Source organism: Heterodontus francisci, chromosome X, assembly GCF_036365525.1.
Source record: "Heterodontus francisci isolate sHetFra1 chromosome X, sHetFra1.hap1, whole genome shotgun sequence".
Classification (NCBI taxonomy): domain Eukaryota; kingdom Metazoa; phylum Chordata; class Chondrichthyes; order Heterodontiformes; family Heterodontidae; genus Heterodontus; species Heterodontus francisci.
Window position 1 is genome coordinate 11,555,055 of NC_090421.1, and position 20,633 is coordinate 11,575,687.

The window sequence follows — 20,633 nt, forward strand, 5'->3', positions numbered from 1 at the left end:
CTTTTAATGACATTTTCATACAACTTATCACAAGATAAACCTTAGCAAAATACAATATTAAAATAAATATTAGTAGAACATTAGACATAGTGAAAAAGGATATTTACAAAATATTACAGAATTATTTGCATGAAGACAATAGTGACTCAGGGTATGTTTAAATAAACTGGACAATTATTTTGGATTGGACAAGTTATTAACTAAAGCCTAGAAACCATGCTGTTCAGTTATTGAACAAGCCCTTAACATATTTGTATTAAATTCCTTTCTCAGATACCAAGATAGAAGGCAAAAGAAACCGATATGAACTTGTTTAAGGATTTGTAGCATAATCTCTAAACAGCCAACGACCATTCTATGTCTAACCACCATGCACCGTCGCTGGTGACACTGGGGCCTAAATTCTGTTGCGCCCACAACTGGCTGTGATTCCAGAGGTGCACAGTGATGGCATGTCAGAATGGGTAGGTCAGAGGACAAAAGTAAATTTGACCTTGGACCCCATCAGAATAAATCAGGCGAGCTGCAGGCACCAGTTAGGTGCCACAACACAGCTCACCTGTCGGGCCTTTAAGAATTTTGGTCTGGACTGGGGGTGGGGAGGTGGGGGAAGGTCATGAGATGATGGTGGGGAGGGCGAGAACAGGTTGATAGTGGCTCACAGTTGTTTTCTGAAGCCAAGAGGAACACCCCTGCTCCTTCCAGCTCCACAAAAGAAGTCATGTTGGAAGTTTTGGGGCTTTTTCCTTCTAGCGGCCTCCAGCAGTCCCTTTAAGGAGCCTGACTTAGGCTGCTCAAGACTCAGAAATGTCAGCCAGAGCTGGTCACAGCAAACAAATTTCGGCGTCCAGTCGGAAATGAGCGTAATATTGAAGTGAGGCTCCAGTGTTCATTTCAGGCGGCTGTCAGAGCCACCTAAAAAAAAGGCCCTGGCCAATTTAGTAGTGGCCCGAACTACCTTGCAGGCGTCACTGTTAAATTGTTATTTGTTGCACCCATTTTAGGTCCATAAGGCGCAAGGATGTTGTCTTTAGACCCCATTGCTCCAGCAAGATGTCAGAACTGAATATCTGAATGTGATTTAGCTGAAGATTATCTTCCTATGGCATAAAACTTGCATTATATTAAAAAAAGCAGTGTGATTTTTAAGTTGCCATTTCAATGTGCATCTCTGTATGGTGAAGCCGTGTCCTTATTATTCAAAGAATTTATAAAGCTATGACTCAGGAGCAGGAGGAGGTCATTCCACCCCTCGAGCCTATTCCACCATTCAATTAGATCATGACTGATCTGTATATTAACTCAAATTTACCTGCCTTGGTTCCATATCCCTTATCCAACAAAAATCTATCAACTTTTGAATTAATAAAAAGGTACCTCTCTGAAACTGAACAGTGACCAGCTTCTATCTTTGACTAAAGACATCCAATTGTAATCAAAGCTGAATATAGTGCAAGCTTTACACTGGATAAATAATGAATGCACGAACAGCTACATTTTGGAAGAGAGTTTCAATCTTGTAATCATGTTCTATTCTTTTTAAATTCGACCATTATACTATATTATAGTACAGAAAATGCTTCAAGACTAGGGGCCATGAATCTAAGATAGTCACCAATATATCCAATAAGAAATTCAGGAGAACCCACTTTACCGAGAGAGTAATCAGAATGTGGAACTCCTTGGAGTGGTTGAGGCGAATAGCATAGACGCATTTAAGGGGAAGCTAGATCCGCACATGACAGAGAAGGGAATAGAAGGATATTCTGATAGGGCGAGGTGAAGCTGAGTGTAAGAAGGCTTGTATGGAAAATAAACACTGGCACAGACCAGCTGAGCCAAATGGCCTCTTTCTGTGTTGTAAATATTAGGTAACTATGTCTAAGAAACATGTGGTAGCATCCTCAGACCAAAGTTTAGCTGTTGGTGACTACTCTACTTTTAGTCGTTCAGACCCAGCACAAGGAGGAGGTGGTAATGGTCTCCCAAGAAGTTAATGCTTCAGAAGATAGTGTGAAAGCAAGTGAGGCAAAGGGAATGAGACAGGTGAAGAAAACAGAAAGAAGAGGGAATAAACAAAAGGAGAGAAGGAGAGACTTGCCACTACATATCTTTCAGAACAAACGGCTTTTCCCACATTCAAAATATGCACAATTTTCCTTACAATGTGCCAAACAAGGTTTCTTTTGCACATTTTAACTGAGGACATTAATAGAGTTGAATAAATATAAACAGGGTATAACATTCGGAATATCCCTGGAATAAATCAAAAAGGAAAGAATAGGCTTTTGATCCGCTTTGGATTTTGGTGCAGAACTGCTCCTGTAGTCTATGAAAAGGCACAGAGGAATGCTGTATCCTCCAGTGCAGAGAAAGACTGGACAAATGTGTGTCCGCAAAACTCGTCTCAGCAGCTTCATCTGGCTGGACTGGTGCTTACTGACCAAATTTTGCTAAGCCAATAATAAAAGAAAAACTTGCATTTCTATAGCGCCTTTCATGACTTCAGGATATCCCAAAGGGCTCTACAGCCAGTTAAGTACTTTTGAAATGGTTACTGCTGGAATGTAGGAAACGCAGCGGCCAATTTGTGCACAGCAAGCTCCCACAAACAGCAATGTGATAATTAACAAATCATCTGTATTTAGTGATGTTGGTTGAGGGATAAATATTGACCAGGACACTGGAGAGAACTCCCCTGCTCTTTCTCAAAATAGTGGCCATGGGATCCTTTACGTCCACCAGGGAGGGCAGACGGGACCTTGGTTTAGACCTCGTCTAAAAGACAGCACTTCAGATAGTGCAGCATTCCCGAAGTACTGGCACTGAGTGTCAGCCGAGATTTTATGCTGAAGTCTCTGGAGTGAGGTTTAACCTCACAGCCTTTTGCCTCAGAGGAAAGAGTGCTGCTGACTGAGCCACAGCTGACACCTTTGGGAATGATGCAAATATTTAAGTCATCTACTGGGCTTATTTGACATTGTCCATAACAGGTTACTCTGGGTTCCTAAACATTCCATTGAATTTTGTTTGAACGTTTGCAAGACGACGACAGGTAGGTAGTCTTGACCTATCAAAAAAGGTGGATTTTGTTGGCCTACTTGACTGTCTTCTGCCCAATCTCAAAAGGTCACAAAAATTGTCAACATTAATACCCAACGTTCCCGTAATTTAAACTATGAGATTTTTCCTTTCAGTTAGCCCAACGCTTGACTGAATTCCTCAGATACTGCCAGGTATTATGACTACTGTCAGTCAATGTTGAGAAGCACATAGATGGCCAAAGGCAACTGGTCAGAGGGCTTTCAGGCCCTAGAAATTCACAATAATTGTGGAAACCTAACCTTTCAGATTAGCTACAACCCAAATGAGGATGCAGACGTCCTGCAATTAAGGTATTGTTTGGTGTTACAGCCAGGCCTCCTTTCTGTTGAGTGCTTACTGTTCTGAGTCTGTTGCGTCCAATGTTGGCATCCTCCTCCTACTCCCCCTCCCTCACCACCTCTGCTAGACTTCCTGTCTTGACTGTGTTTCAAGTTGCGAAAGATTCTGCTCTGAAAGCCGACAATTCTCACACCATGTACTGTCAGCAATATATTTCTCTTTCATACAACCGGTGTCTGTAAGCTTTTGTGGTCACTGAATAAAGGCGCTACTGCAGGGCTATTTACAGACCAGCTCTGTTGTGAAGCGATTAGTTTAGACATGCAGTAAAAGCCTATTTATAGAGGCAGTGACCCGGTCCCTTCAGTTGCCGCTCCTTTTAACCCTTTCTGTCCCGCAATACTCAAGCTCTTACCCTGTCTCTACCTGCTTCCCCATTATAGTGGGTATTACTCAAATGAAATGGATCCACGACCTTTTCGGAATCCCACCAAATCAAACCTGTTGTTTGAGCCAAAACTAACTCGATTGGCAAAACTAAATATAGATTAATGCTGTGCAGAAGGCACTTGTCTGCAAGCAAAGTGCAGCAGACTCTCTCTTTCTCTCTGTCTAGAAGGCTGTGTTTGGGATAAAAACTCGTTGTGGAGAAGCTTTTCCACATGGTGCTGATTGAGCCAATATCAACCAGGATGGCAATAGTTAGAACTGCTGCAATTGGCCTCAGTGCCCCCGAGAAAGGAGAAAAATCAGCCAGGGCTCCCAACGAGCCCTCCTGGACAAGGCAAATCTCTTGGCAGACTATCGAAGACATGAAAAGGGCCTGGCTGGGATGCTCCCGCAGTTGAATAGCTGGCTGACAATCACCATCTAGTGGTGTGCATGAAAAATGGCCCTTTGGTGGAGGCACTGCGGGGGGGGGGGGGTTTGTCAACAACTGGGTGACCCCCAATAAGTCACTGGAGGAAGTTCTTTGTCGTCACTGCCCAAGTGGTAAACTGGCAGTGTGGGTCACCTACCCATTATAGAACCCTTGTGATTTTCTCTCTGTTGACTATTGCCCAGAAAGTGCAGACAAAGTGGGGGGGGGGGGGGGGGGGGGGGGAAATCAATCCAGTGTTTTGAAAAGAAAGATCAGAGATGAAAATTGGGAAACAGCTGTGTTCGATCTCTAACAGATCGCATGCTATCAAAAAGCCAGGAGGATTTGCTGCACAGATTTATATCAACAGCAGATCTGAAGGTCGATTATAATACATATGTCTGATTCCTTGCAATAGCTTTGGAGTCCCTTTTAAATTTACAACAGCTTGAAACACATTTAACTTGCCTTGGTGTCAAGCTTCTCAACTTACAATGTACTGAAAGGCTGGAATTCAGACTGGTGGTTGGACCAAGAAGTTGGTTTAATGGTGGAGCCAGCAAATCAAAATGTTTGTGAAGCTATAGCCTATTGAAAACAGGTAGGCAGTGGGTCCAAACCCCTCCACCACTGCCCCCCTCCACACCCCCAGTTATCACAGCCCATCATCTAGTCTCTCCTCACAGTAAACCTCTTTGACTGAGCCTACATCTAATGTCACCTTCTCAGCCTCCATTCCTGACTTGCCCCCCCCCCTTTGAAGTGTCTTGGGACTTTAAATTTCCCCCACCTTAAAAAGGTGCTGGTAAGGATGCAACTTCTTGTTATTCCTTTCTCATTGAGGGAGAGGTAAGTGGCACCGTCAGGCAATGGCGAAACAAAAAGGGGGCAAGGTTGTCAGGAGAGGAAAGGCTAGAAACAGCTTACGTGCAGGTAATCTCAGGCAGCAACAGCAGAACAGCCTCATGCGGAACTGAGAGTGAAGTGACATCAGCCAGAAACCAAGAGACAAATTGTTTACAGCTCCCCTGACAATGTGTGAGAGCTGCAATGGAAACAACCAAAAAGGTCAGAGTCCAGAAAATAAAAAAAGGACCAAAATTTTGCACTGCAGCAAAAAGAACGAACTCGGACAGCAACAAGTGAAATGAAATGCGAATTTAGCTCAATGGGCGAATGTCCCTGTGTGTGTGTAGTGTGAGCCTTTCCGGTCAACAAGGTCTCCAGTTTGGTCCCTGGTCTGAGCTGAGTTTGCCAATCTGAGCCAAGGCAGCTAATGGGTTGGGGAGGGGGCAATACACAATTAGCCTCAGACCTCTAGGGCAGGGGAGAAGTAAGGGAGCTCAGGTACCTACTCCTGACCACTGTGCTCCAACGGTCACTGGAGAGTGCGCGCGTGCAGGTGGATGTTGGGTGAGAACAGGACCCGTGCCAGCTGCAGCTGGAAGGCATGCCAACACGCATTGGCTAGTGCCGCACTTGAAGAATAGCCAGGCGGGCAAGGTACCAGAGGGCCTGCTGGCAGCTGCGGAGCCCTACCCGGGTGTGAGTCCGTGCCTTTATCGGAGATTGAATCACAGAATGATACAGCCTAGAAGGTGACCATTCGGCCAATCATGCCTGTGCCAGCTCTTTGGTAGAGTTATCCAATTAATCCCACTCCCCGGCTCTTTCTGCAGAGCACTGCACATTTTTTTCCCCTTGTGCCACCTTAGCAGATGGGAGGGGAGGGAAACAATTGAAAGAAAATAGTGAAAGTAATCTCTTACATAGGAACACAAGAGTGCACAGAACCGTTGTTCAGAACCTGATTCATCCCAAATTGTCAAAAACTATTACACTTAACTCTCACACCCTTCAGAAACTTCTTTCAGCACAGAAACTGTCCAGCTCACTTTTGAATTTGACAATACTGTCCAACTCCACTGTCTCCTTGGCCAGTCTGAGCAACCCATTCACCACCTGCTGGCCAAAGTCATTAAGTCTAGGTAGTTTGGTCACCTCGTCTCTTCTGGTACCTTCTCTGTAATACTTCTGGTGGCTGTAATGTATCGCTTTCGCATTGAAAATAGGAAACACAATAAATAAACGCACTGGCACTTTGCCTACAAATGGCTTTCTTCCTCTTCCACAGATCGATTGAGTCCCGGGATATACTTTAGCAGCCTCTTCCGCAAACTTTTTCTCCTGGACTTCCTTGGAAGTGTCCCAAAGGCACTCTGGTTGTTGCACTTCTCCCAGGAGGAGGAGGAAGAGGAAGCGACTCCATTATGGCCAGCTTTGGCGCTCACGCTCCTCGTCAGCGCCTTCTTGGCGAGCACCACCTCGTTGCTGTGAGTGCTGTGGCTGTCTTCACTGCCCGCGTCTAAGGGGTCAAAGATACAAGTCTGATAAATGGGCTCGTCATTGCCCTCCATGGCACTGCTGCAGGTCCTGCCACTGGAGCGGGTCTGCCTCTGAGCGGAAGGGCTGGGGGAAAGGCCTTGACCAAAAAGGCTGGCTCTGACCGATTCGAAAGCATCATAAACACTTGGATCTTTTGACACGATCCCTGGAAAGAGGGCACAAAACACCAGGCGGTGAGGGCTACAGACTAGAAGACTCGCCACTTTTACGCTGGCATTTGAGTTTCGGGAGACTGGCATCCTTGCACTAGCTCCTTCCACTCAGACAGCCAAATTGGGCTCCGTTATCTTCGTGGCAGGCTTGTAGACCCAGTTTCTTTATTGCATCTACAATTCTGCCACTGGAATGAGGGAGTCAACTTCAGCCGAGTAAGTGTGGCTAGCTTGCTTATGGATGAAGCTCTCCCGGCATCCGATATAATGGAGCATCCATGTAAAGGGTATCGTAAAAAGGAGCTTGGTACAAAGTGGATTTAGAAACTTAAAACTCTGGTGGGTCTGCAGGTAGGTGCCAGGGAGACCAGGCCAGACCTTGACCTCGTACTAGGGCACAATTCCATAGGCACTGGCCGCCCTTTGGTGCCACCTACATATCAGTGCCCATTCATCATGTGTGAGCCAAAACAGTGAGTACTGGCAAACTATCTGGCTTTATTTAAAGCTATTGCAACAATGCTCGGCAGCAGTGAGTAAACAAATCAGATGTCGGGATGTATAAACAGCTCAACATTAAGCCTAAATAGTGAAGTAATCCTGCTATTTTATAAATCACTAGGGTGACCACACTTCGAGTATTGCGTGCAGATCTGATCGCCGCAGGACAGAAAGGATGTTGCAACTATTGAGCGGATACAGAAGAGAGCAACCAGAATGATCGAGGGGATGGAGGGATTATATAAATTGGGCATGATCGCACTGGAAGAGAGAAGGTTAAGAGTTCATATAATTGCTGTTTTTAATGATTCGACAGACACTAGTCAATGTGGGTTATGACCAGCTGTTTTACCTTGCCCAGAACAATAGAACCAGGGGTCAAGGCCTTCAGTTGAAGGGGGGCAAATTCAACATTAATCTGTGGAGACAATATATCAATGAGCGAAAGGTCAACCTATGGGACTGACGGGAGATGATGGAAGGACTGTGTATTAATTCATTCCAATGAAAATTAGATCAATTTCTTTCAGAAATAGGAGTAACTTGGAGACATGACGTGTGGTGAGTGTAGCAGGATTGAGAGGAACAGATGGCTTTCGACTTATGGTTCCCAATGGCCTCCCCCACTGGGGTTTTATTCACGTCATGTCTGGGTCCATTGTAGATTAATTAATGGAGATTAATTGCTTTGATTACTGAACAATTCCATTATTGTTGCATCATGTGACTCCCAGGATGGTAAAAGAGGAGCTAAATGGACCCTTGTCTTTCTTCATCTAATATTTCCTGTGGCCCTACATTCCTAGGACATAACAGCCAAGCCTGATCATGTTAACCCGCTTGCACTTTCCAGCATAGTGCAGGCTCCCCACCACCCCTGCCCGAGGGTGCCAAGGCCTGTTGCAATGCCTCCGCTGCCAACCTCAACAATTCAGCAGAGACTAGGGATGAAACCTACGATCTTCAGGCCTGTACAAATTAGTTTTCAATGCTTGCTCCACTGAACAATCAGGGGGAAACGTACTTATCTCAGCTGTCATGTGCGTAAGCTCTGCATTCTGACACCGAACTCCCTGACCACGCCCTTGGGCTCCTCTGACAGCCCAGTGAGTTTATCCACAGAGCAGCTGAGTCCAGCCGACCGGAGAGGGACCCCAGGTTCAATCCTGGTCAGCGTTGCAGGATTAACAAGAGCTAACTGGCTCGGGGCACTAGATCAACAAACCCAGAGGGCAGGGAGTTCAAATCCCACCGCGACAAGTTGTGAAAACGGAATTCCATCAGTCTGAGAAGTTCTGCGCTGGCGACACATGGTCATCACTTGGACAAGCAGCGTGCACAAAATGGTGTGAATGGCAGAGACTTCGGGAAGGCAGGGGAGCAAATCAATGAAAATGCAAACTTCTTGCGGGAAATGAAAGAAGACACAGTTGCTGGGATTCTGAAGGAGGCCCCTTCGGCCCGTCGTGCTAGTTTATACTCTAGTATTCAGTGAGCTGTGTGCAATGTTGCCTTCAGCACTTATACCGTCTCTTCATATTGTGGGCAGCCACCTATATTGGGCAAATGCCATCACCATAGGCATTAATGACAAAGGCAATTAAAGCGGATTAAGTGCGCCGACTTTTGCGGGCCATTCACGCAGCTGTTCGCGCCTTGCTAAAATGCCGCTGCGCCTTCAGCCCTCCAATGGTGCAGGTGAAGCAAAGCAGGCTGCTGGATCATTAGGGGGGCATTTTGACAGAGCAGGGAAGTGCAGAGACGTTGGATGAAGCTTCCCTCCGTGCTTTGGAAAAAAGTTTCTCGGTTGCACCAGCCGCCGCGCACGACGGGTAAATTGCGTCGGCACCAACTCGCCCGCTACAAGCAGCGAGGATTGTATGCATGCACCAGTACATCCCAACTACTGTGAAGAAGCCTGCATGTGCGTTCATTAAAAGGGAAGGAACATCCAATGATCATAACTTCCGTTCAAAATTGTCCCCATCTCCATCCAAAACCTCGGAATAAGTTCGGGAGGAGTTGGCGGGGTCGGGGGCAGGGGGGGCGGGTGGAAATCACAGGCTGGACAACCCAGGCTCTGACTCATTTACAGTAGCTCCAATGCCAAAACTATGAGCTTTTAAAATGATTACACTTGATAACTGTTTATTTGACCACCAGTGTTTGTTTAGTGCTGGCTGTATCCCTGGGTTAACACCGGATTAAAACCACTCTGATCAGGAAGTCTAAGCTACTAGTTCTAGAACACGTGAACTATGGATGCCTGACATAGTCAGCAGAAGAACGCACCTCCCTATGCCTGGACCTCACCACTGAGAACGAAGCAAGGAGGTCACTTACCATGCACTAGTCTCTGTTCCTGTACCATTAGTGACCTGTACTCTTCCCATTTCTCCTGCAGGGTTTGCTGGAAATGAACAACAACAATGAGCCTGCTACAAATCAAAAGATAAATACAGATAATGCCAGAATTGAGGTGAAGAGAACAGGCAGTATAACAGGGGGCGGGGGAGTAGGATGAGGGAGGCCCTTCAACAGAACATAAAAAAACATTTACATTTATTTAACACCTTGCACAACCTCAGGAAGTCCCAAGCGCTTTACAGCCAATGAAGTACTTTTTGAAGTGTAGTCACTGCTGTAACGTAGGAAACACAGCACCCAATTAGCGCACAGCAAGATCCCACAACCAGCAATGTGATAATGAGCAAATAATCTGTTTTTGTGATGCTGATTGAGAGATAAATATCGGCCAGGACACGGAGGAGAACTCCCCTGCTCTTCTTCAAAATAGTGCCAAAGGATTTTTTTTCGATCCACCTGAATGAGCAGACAGGGCTTCGGTTTATCTCTTCCAAAAGATGGCACCTCTGATAGCGCAGCACTCCCTCAGTACTGCACTAGTGTGTCAGCCTAGATTTTTCTGCTCAGGTCGCTGGGGTGCGAGCTTCTGACTCAGTGACAAGTGTGTTACCAACTGAGCCACAGCTGACACCTTTGTCAGAACAGTTCTGCGAACTTACTGGGCGGCACAGTGGCGCAGTGGTTAGCACTGCAGCCTCACAGCTCCAGGGACCCAGGTTCGATTCTGGGTACTGCCTGTGTGGAGGTTGCAAGTTCTCCCTGTGACCGCGTGGGTTTCCGCCGGGCGCTCCGGTTTCCTCCCACAGCCAAAGACTTGCAGGTGATAGGTAAATTGGCTGTTGTAAATTGCCCCTAGTGTAGGTAGGTGGTAGGGAATATGGATTACTGTAGGGTTAGTATAAATGGCTGGTCGTTGGTCGGCACAGACTTGGTGGGCCGAAGGGCCTGTTTCAGTGCTGCATCTCTAAATAAAAAAATTAAAAAGTTTGATGCCTCAAACATTAACCTGTTTGATCACGGAATGAGAAGAGGTCATTCAGCTCATCAAACCTAGGCCATGGACAATCCTGATCTATCACGGATCCTATCCTGCCCTGAAGTCAGGGAGGCCAATGCTGAAGCCATTTCCGTGTGCCCTTCCGGCTACCTTGTTTTGGTGATAGCCAGTTTGAGACCAGTTCAGTAGGTGGGCTTGAGAACACTGCGCCATGGCGCATTGGCATGCAGTGTGCATGCCCGGGAATTTGACACTGAACTGGTCCCACGCACCAACATGCTCCTGTTGTGACGTTATTTCATGTCATGCTCCAAGTATCAAACACACTGAACCACCTCAGTGCGAGTAGGTCACGGGAGAAGCTTGTAGTTCTGATGGGATATTGGAAGATAAGAAAGCAGGCCTGCTTTTCAGTTGACGGCATGGCAGCCTAGGTGCTTATGTTGTACTCGAGAGCGCCACTGAACAGGCGAGACCCAGCAGTAAAAAGTCAATAAGCTCAAAACACTTCAAAGATCACGGGGGAACAATGTCCTGTACCTCAACGGGAAATCAAACCAAACTTTGTACCATCTATCTAACCTTCTATCCCTTGACCAGTTGGTGTGACATCACCATCGTCCTAGCCCTTCTTGTTCCACACAGCATACAATCTTCTTTATCTGTACTTATCTTTACAATGCTCGATCCCACAGATCTCAATTCAGCACTTTTTTTTTTTAAAAAAGGTGCCAATTGATGAACCAGAAGTACTTTATCTAGGACTCTGTCTTCTGTGAGAGGGGAACAGAATTTGTTCTAACCTCAGATCCTGTTTGAGGTTTGTTAATTTTGCCCTTTGGATTCATAGTTCCCAGTAAATCAACAATGGTCCACTGCCCAAAGCACGACTGCAGCCTGAAAAGCAGCTTACCTTCAGATACTGCAGTCTGGTTTCCAACTCCGCTCGCCTGATGGAGGTTCCATATACAGTCTCCAGCCTGTCAGTGGGAATGCAGCAGTTAAATACTGTAGACTTTACAAAATGCGAGCTTTCTCCTCACATCTACTTATTCTTTGGCAGCTTTTCAATCAACATCATTGTTCACTGTCTTCCCCATCACAACGTGCTGCTCCCAGTTCTCTGCTGATGCTGCTCTACAACCAGAACAACTTGGGTTGACATCTCCAACATTCCCTCTATCCATCCCCCTCTCCGGGGGGCGGGGGGGGGGGGGGGGGGGGGGGGAAACACTCTCCCAGTCCATCCCTCTCTCCAATGGTCTAGTTGATGACAAGAAATCTGTCATGTGATTCCCCAGCAGTTTAATGAGGAGATCCACCACCCCCAACGTGTTTATTTTTTTTTGAATTCTTTCATAGGGTGTGGGCATCACTGGCAAGGCCAGCATTTGCTGCCCATCCTGAATTGCCCTCGACAAGTGAGTGGCTTGCTGAGCCATTTCAGAGGGCAGTTAAAAGTCAACCACATTGCTGTGGGTCTGGAGTCACAAGTAGGCCAGACCAGGTAAGGACGGCAGATTTCCTGCCCTAAAAGGACACCAGTGAACTAGATGGGTTTTTAAGGACAATCAATTATAGTTTCATGGTACCATTGCTGAGACTAGTTCTCAATTTCAAATTTTTATTAATTAATTGAAGTTAAATTCCATCAGCTGCTGTGGTGGGATTTGAACCTTTGACCATCCCACCCCCAAAAAAACTTCAGGCATTAGCCTGGGCCTCTGCATTACTAGCTCAATGACATTACCACTATGTCACCACCTTCCCTGAGGCACACAGACTAGGAAAGCTCCTAGTGATCCCAGCTGGAGTGACAGTAGAGCTTTTCCTAACTCTCGAGTTAAGGGGGGAAAAAAAAAAAAAGAGAAAAAAGCCAGGGTTCCACTTTTGATCAATGCAGATGTATGAATGCTGGATGAGGACAGGATACAGCTTGGCTGTGATGGTCAAGTTAACCTGCCAACACCCATTGTTTAGGCCCAGGTATGAAGATTAGCCCTTAAGGGTTGCCATGGAAAGCTACCTTAGCAACAATGAGCATCTTCAAGAAAAAAAAAGAGGGGGAGAAGACAATTAAAAAAAAAACTACATTTTAACACTGATTAATAAACACTTTGTGAATAAGGAACCAATTGCAGCAAAATGACTCCATTTTGTGGCCTCGAGTTACTGGGCCTTCCTCCAACTTCCATTGTTCAAGCTGACAGAAAATGATTGCAGATATTATTAGACACGAATCAGCTCTTGGAAAACTACAAAGGAAACCCACGCATCGTGTTACTATTTCTTGCGTTTGATTACCTCAGGCAATTTCCCGATGACTTGATAAGGTCCACAATATCTCGGTGACGGAATCCATCGACGATTGTCCCATTGATGCTGGTAATTGTGTCACCTGGAAAGAAAGCACAGCTCTTTTGAGTCTCACGGTAACCACAATTGGTAACTGCCACCCGCTCGAAAAGAAACGCCATTTGGTTGGCAGCAACACGACAGGTGAAACACTTTCTATCAAGACAGGAAATCTGCACAAGAAATGGAAAATACATCAAAAGGAAGTCACTTAAAGTGTGGTGCAGTTAAAGAGGCTGTGGGCCGCAATCAAAGGTGCTAAGAGTGACGGTATTGGGCTTAGTCGGTAAGTTCAATTGCTAGATGTAAAATCAACTCACAGAAACCAGCAAGATCCCAAGTGCAGCCCTCAGTCTTGCAGTACTGTCAGTGTGGGAGGCAGAACAGACAAAACCACTATGGAAAGTGCATATGGATGAATGCTGGATGAGGACAGGATACAGTTTGGCTGTGATGGTCAAATTAGCCTGCCAACACCCATTGTTTAGGCCCAGGTATGAAGATTAGCCCTTAAGGGTTGACATGGAAACCTACCTTAGCAACAATGAGCATCTTCAAGCATCTTAGCACCTTTGATTATGGCCCCCCTAGCCTCCTGGGCAGAAGAGAATCACTATCCAATGACTCCTACTGTAAAATGCAACACAACTGTGTGTCAGGTGTAAAAGCAAGGCTTGCATTTCTGGAACGCCCTTTGACGAACTCAGGACAATCCAATGCGCTTTACAGCCAATTAAGTACTATTCTGAAGTGCAGTCACTGTTTTACTGTAGGAATCGCAGCAGCCAAATTGCACACAGCAAGATCCCACAAACAACCACGCGATTAATGACCAGATAATGCGTCTAGTGTTGCTTGAGGGGTAAAGGTTGGCCGGGACATCGGGGAGAATTCCCTGCTCTTCTGTGAATAGTGCCGTGGGATCTTTAATATCCCACCCGAGAGATGGCGCCAGTGATAGGGCAACACTCTTTCATTCGAATACGTGAATTGAAAAATGTGGAGACGGTCAATTGAAAACTTAAAGACTGAGATCAATGGAACTTTTGTTGGGTAAGGCTATCTCGGGATATGGAGCAAACATGGGTGAATGGAGTTGAGGTACAGATCAGCCATGACTCAATAGAGTGGTGGAACAGGCTGAAATTTATAGATAGAACTGTGAAACTACAGAGAGTGAAGCCCCAAAACTCAGATGGGTTAATAAAATAGGCATTTCCATAGGCTGGGAATAGCAACCCTTACCAGACATGCATCTATATAGCACCTTATGCCTTAGAAACATCCCCCAGCCAATGAATTTGAAGTGTAGTCACTGCTGTAGTTTATGCAAACACAGCAGTCTTGTGCACAGCAAGATCCCACAGCAACAAACAATACCAATAAACATCTGTTTTTGGTGGTGTCGGCTAAGGAATGAACGTTGGCTAGAGCACCAGGAGAACTCCTGTGCTCTTCTCAAAACGTGCCGCAGGATTTTTTACACGGTCCGCACGAACATCAGAAACAGGCAGATGGGAGCCTCTGTTTAACATCTCGTCCAAAAGCCATCCACCACTTCCAGCAATGCGGCATTGCCTCACTACCATGCTGAAGTGTCAATCTAGATTACGTGCTTAGTGTCTGGACTGGGGCTTGAACCAGTGATCTTCTGTAGTAACTAACAAATGTCAGGGCCAGCAGTGGGTTGATAATCTCACTTGACCTAGAAACCATTTGAGACGCTTGTTAGTTATCTGGTTAACTTCATTTGCAGAGATCTTGATCACTGGCCCTTGTCATGACGTACCTTCAGTCTGTGATGGTTGGGTTTCTACTGAGTGGAAGCTTTATTAATAACAGATTTTAAGCTTGTGAATTCTGACAATTTCTATTTCGCTCTCACCACCACTCGCCCACCCCCTCTGATTTTTGCTCTCCTCTCCTGAAGGTGCTGACTCAAGCTGGGTTACTGTTCCATGATTTTTATCAACTCTAGCTAAGGGGTATTGAGGTCCAACTGTGGTATCCCTGGGCAACGGCGACAGCTCAATATCTCCCATGGAGATCATTCATCCAAATTCATGGCCCTGTTCTGATGAAGGCTACCCACCCGAAGCATCAAATCTATCTTCCTCTTTCAGATGCTGGCGGACTTGTTCAGGGGTTTCAAGCACTTTCTGTTTTTATACCACCGCAAGATGCCCTTTTATTATGGAATCACAGAGATTTCAACGCTGAGTGACGCCATTTGGCCCAATGTGCAGGTGCTAGCTCTACACTGGAGCTATCTGCTGTTTTCCTGCTCTTCCCCTATACCCTATGATATTTCTCTTCAAGAGTTGACTTTATGGGGTTGGCCTTGGCACATTGGTCATGCTGTCACTTCTGACTCAAAGTCGTGGCTTCACGTTCCACACCACAGTCTTCTGCTAGGTTGACACCCCTAGTTTAGTTTTTTTTTTAGTTTAGAGATACAGCACTGAAACAGGCCCTTCGGCCCACCGAGTCTGTGCCGACCATCAACCACCCATTTATACTAATCCTACACTAATCCCATATCCCTACCACATCCCCACCTGTCCCTATATTTCCCTACCACCTATCTATACTAGGGGCAATTTATAATGGCCAATTTACCTACCAACCTGCAAGTCTTTTGGCTGTGGGAGGAAACCGGAGCACCCGGAGAAAACCCACACAGACACAGGGAGAACTTGCAAACTCCACACAGGCAGTACCTGGAATCGAACCCGGGTCCCTGGAGCTGTGAGGCTGCGGTGCTAACCACTGCGCCGCCCTAGTTTGTTCAGTTTACTTACCCACTGCTTTTATCATGCTTGTACTTACGGCTGTTCAATTTTCAGTCCATTAACACTCTTTCTGTACTAATGCTTTGTCGTTCAGCACACCATTAACGTATCTTTGCTCTTTGACCTTCTGGTCAGCTATTCTGTGACCTTGTCCTGTCTACACCTTCTCCTTTGTTATCTCTTGCCCCACCCCCACTTTACTTGCTTATAAGCTTTTACATTTCTAATATTTGCCAGTTCTGATGAAAGGTCACTGACCTGAAACGTCAACTCTGCTTCTCTCGCCACAGATGCTGCCCGACCTGCTGAGTATTTCCAGCGTTTCTTGTTTTTATTTGACACCCCTAGTGCCATACTGATGAAGTGCTGCACTGTCAGAGGCTCCATCTGTCGAAGAAGACTTTAAACCTTTGCCCTTTCTAGTGGGTGCAAAAGATCCCACGGCCACTATTTTGAAGAGGAGAGGAGTTCTCACTGGTGTCCCAGCCAATGTTTATCCTTCAACCAACATCACTAAAAAAAAGGTAATTGATCTCATTCCTGGTTGTGGGATCTTGCTGTGTGCAAATTGGCTGCTGTTCTTCCCTACATTATGACAAGCGAATTGGGGTACAAGTGTAAATTCTTTCTTACCAAGTATGGCCCAGTGCTGATGAAAGGTCACAGACCTGAAACGTTAACTCTGTTTCTCTCGCTACAGATGCTGCCTGACCTGCTGAGTATTTCCAGCGTTTCCTGTTTTTATGTCAGATTTCCAGCATCCACAGTATTTTGGCCCTTGCCCGTTATCAAATCGCCTTTTAAATGTTACCATTGACTTGGCTTTGAAAGTGATTTGTGGTAAAACATACCACATCCTAATATCTCTCAGTGTGAAAACAAACTTCCTTCTCACACAAATCCTAAGTTTATGGCCCCTGAGAATCATACAGCACATAAGGAGGCCATCTGGCCCATCGTGCTTGTGCCAGCACTTTGAAAGAGCATTGGTCACATTCCCCACCTCTTTCCCCACAGCCAGGCAAATTGCTCCTTTTTAAGTGTATATCCAATTCTCTTCTGGAAGTTATACTGAACCTGCTTCCACCATCCTTTCAGGTTGTGCCCAGGTCATCATAACTCATTGCGTAAAAAATATTCTCAACTCCCCTCTGGCTCTTCTGCCAATTAGCTTATATCTGTGCCCTCTGGTTGCCAACCATCCTGCTAGTGGAAACAGTTTCTCCCTATCTACTCTATCAAAACTCCGCATAATTTTGAAGGTCTCTATTAAATCTTCATGGAGCCTTCACTGCTTGAAGGAGAACAATCCCAGCTTCTCTATTCTCTGCACAGAACTGAATTCCCTCATCCCTGGAGCCATTCTCGTCTACCTACTCTGCACCCTCTCCAGGGCTTTGACATCCTTCTTAAAGTGCAGTGCCTGGAATTGGACACAATTCTCTAACTGAGGCCAAACCACTGATTTATAAAGCCGACCATTTTAAAAAAAAATCTCGGCGGCGGTCTTACACGAAAACAAAAACTTCGGAGGTTTCAATTAACGTATTTTTAATCACATTGTCCTACAATTCCCCAGATGTAGCCAGGAGGATCCCAGGTCATGTGCTGGCTCCCAGAGTCGAAGGTAAGCCTTTCGACTGCCTTCCTCCAGAGAGGGAAATGCAGCAGCGCATTTAATCCTCCCAGAGACACCATGCTCACCACCGAGAAGAAAGATAGTGATATTTATGATACAAAAGAGAGGTTAGAAATGCTAGTTATGCAGACACAGCAAGGCAGATTCACAAGTGCACCAATGCCTGTTAGTTACCTTGTCTCAGTCCTCCTAGTTGGGCTGGAGTGTTTTCCCGGACCCTACACACAAAGGTGCACATTTCCATTGCGTTTTCGTCTCGATGATGTAGGCCATATGTCTGCAAGCAGCGCAGAGAAACAAAAACACGCCTCTGAATAAAAGTACAGGGAATCAGCAGATAGACATGCAAAAACTTGATGGAGCTGGCTTGGGGTTCAATTGTTCAGTTCTGGGAGCATGGACAGGGGCATAATGGTCCACGAGAGGTGGTGAGGGAGAAGAGGGAGCGGGGCGGGGTGGGATTGGGGGCGGTGGAGGGTGGACAACATGCGGCTGTCTCACAACAGTAACAGCCATTGGCTCTTCATCAAGATAGCAAAGAGCAGCATTGGCTCCAGGAACTGCACAGCAGACGGTTCAATTAATTCACCTGCTCTCCTCAGTGAACGCGAAAAGGATCTAAATAAGGGGCAGGCAAGACGGGGAAAGTAAAATAAATCATACCTGAATTTCAAATCCGAAGGCTTCACCATCTTGCTTTTCTAAGATAATAATCCGCCTTAAGGCAAACAAGCAGAAAATGAATACCATTTACTAGAGATACTGAAGGTGTTTTTAAAAATTCTTTCATGGGATGTGGGCATCGCTGGCAAGGCCAGCATTTGTTGTCCATCCTGAATTGCTCTTGACGACGGAGTGGCTTGCTAGGCCATTTCAGAGGGCAGTAAAGAGTCAACCACATTGCTGTGGGTCTGAAGTCACATGTAGGCCAGACCAGGTAAGGATGGCAGATTTCCTTCCCTCAAGGGACATTAGTGAACCAGATGGGTTTTTTACAACAATCAATGACAGCTGCATGGCACCAATACTGAGACTAGCTTTCAATTCCAGATTTTTTTAAATTATTGAATTTACTGATGAATTGAATTTAAATTCCACCAGCTGCCATGGTGGGATTTGAACCCTCTGCATTATCTGGATTACTAGCTCAGTGACATTACCACTACGCCACCATCTCCTCACTTCTGCTTAGTAGCTATCTTTTTCCCTCTCCAAGTGCCTTCACCACCCCGCCACCTCCAGCCCCGAAGGCATTGACTCAGGTGCAGAGGACGATCCCATGGGTGTCAAGCACCATTCCCGTGAGGCCCGAGTAGCCATTCTTAATACATGAGGGTGCACCTTACCTTTCGTGCTCAGGAGAGTCTGTCAGTGTTTTCCATTTCATTAGCGACCTCTGCAAAAAAAGGACGGGCAATTAGATTTCAAAATAAAAAGGTGCATCAGGATTCTCAAGCCGTTACTGGATGGAGTACAATTAGTATGAGAAATGCCATGCCTAGCCTTAATGCAAAGTGAATGAACTGGGGCCTCTGTGTGAAGACAGCAAGAGTAGGTTAGTGATAAAAAGAGCTGAAATTATTCTACAGGATATGCCAGCGTGCCAACACGTCTATCTGAAGTTCCTCTCCTTGTTATCTGCCTGTTCCCTTCCATCTATATTCCCTTCCCCTGTCCTTAACCCGCTTATTTTAGATCGAGCAATGCTTTTTCTGAAGTAGTGCAGGGAGGGATTTCAGATGGATGTATTTAAGGTTCGTAGTGAAAGTCATCCCACAATGTCATCCCAGGACCACTGGGGTGTCAAATTCATCCCAGCAGCAGTGTGAAATGGGCAATAGCGAATTGCCCACTTATTTTACACCCTGCCTGATCATCTTTTCCATTAAAGTTATAAGCTCCTCTAAGGTGCTTTGTTGTGCTTGCTTCCATTGCTTGGGTTGTCACTGGTTTGTTGTTTACTCCAATATTAAATTCTGTATTTAGGGTTTCACTCAAATATTGATTCCATCCCTCACCTCAGATTAAATAAACTTCTACGGATTACTCCCACATCCCCTGCGCTCTTACCCGGAGAATGCACAAGAAGTGTATGCTGATAGAGTTAGATGAGGTAGCATGCGCCAGGGATTAAAACTAAGACCTTCTTGCTCTACATGGCCCAACGGCTACCTGCGTAAACCTGCTGGACATGAGGAAGCCGCAACCATCCCTTTAACCACACCATAGGGATAGGGTTGGCAATGCTGGTTGGACATTTCCCTGACGATATCACCACATGACCTTCCCACCCCAGCCCATGCTCCTGCCATTGGTCACCTGACATGTCCATCCTCATGGTGCCCCACCTTCCCGGATCAATTGGAGATAGAACAAACTCCTTGGGCTGAATTTTTACGCCTCCCCCCCACCCCCATGGGGGCAGACACACCAGCAGGCAGGCATGTAAATTTGTGCCACCAGCTGATGTGTTTGTTCCCTGGTTTAATTCCGCCCCGGGCCATTTTCCCCAGAGGCAAGATGGGGAGGCAGGTAGCCAACTGACCTCATTAAAGGCCTATTAAGACCTATTGTCGGAAGCCAACTGGAATTTTCCAGTCTGCCTCCTGGTCCCCAGAGACATCAAGGAATACTGTAGCTGCCTGGTGGCCAAGTCGTGGAAAGTCACTGCTAGGTGACTGATCCCCATGAAGTGTGGGCTTCTGACCCCCATTTGAGCCAGACGGCGGGGTTCCAAAGCCCGCGGGGAAAATCCTGCACCTTGTTACCCAATTGAGTGATTCTTGATGCTCAAACAGCCTTTCTTTCCGCATCTCGAATATTTATGTAACTAATAAACAAAGGTGTTCAAAGTAAATGGCACCAACACCAAACATGTCTATCTGAAGTTCCTCTCCTTGTTATCCAACTGTTCCCTTCTATCTATATTCCCTTCCCCTGGTCTTAACCTGTTCATTTTAGATCGAGCAATGCTTTTTCTGAAGTAGTGCAGGGAGGGATTTCAGATGGATGTATTTAAAGTTTGTCGCGAAAGTCATCCCAAGACCACTGGGGTGCCAAATCCATCCCAGCAGCTGTGCAAAATGGACAATAGCGAATTGCTCACTCATTTTTTCCATTGTAGTTATAAAGCTCCTCTAAGATGCTTTGTTGTGTTTGCTTCCAATTTCTTCCTATG

General features: G+C 46.0%; 1 protein-coding gene across 9 annotated transcripts in view; it reads right to left on the reverse strand.

Moving 5' to 3' along the window:
- The window catches only part of tamalin (trafficking regulator and scaffold protein tamalin), a 101,966-nt gene that overhangs the window by 66,807 nt on the left and 14,526 nt on the right, over positions 1-20,633 (reverse strand). For 7 of the 9 annotated variants that reach the window (XR_010971228.1, XR_010971231.1, XR_010971227.1 and 4 more), the window contains exons 2-7: positions 18,802-18,851; positions 18,119-18,173; positions 17,630-17,732; positions 12,974-13,067; positions 11,583-11,649; positions 9,649-9,715 (exon numbers count right to left, since the gene is read on the reverse strand). Coding sequence is in view for 4 of the 9 variants with exons in the window: in XM_068024519.1 (XP_067880620.1) it covers positions 9,649-9,715; positions 11,583-11,649; positions 12,974-13,067; positions 17,630-17,732; positions 18,119-18,173; positions 18,802-18,851 (436 nt within the window). In the remaining 5 variants the exon portion in view is untranslated. Of the gene's footprint in view, positions 1-4,480; positions 6,798-9,648; positions 9,716-11,582; positions 11,650-12,973; positions 13,068-17,629; positions 17,733-18,118; positions 18,174-18,801; positions 18,852-20,633 lie in introns of those variants that run through there. The other 2 variants (XM_068024518.1, XM_068024516.1) reach the window with 2 other exon arrangements.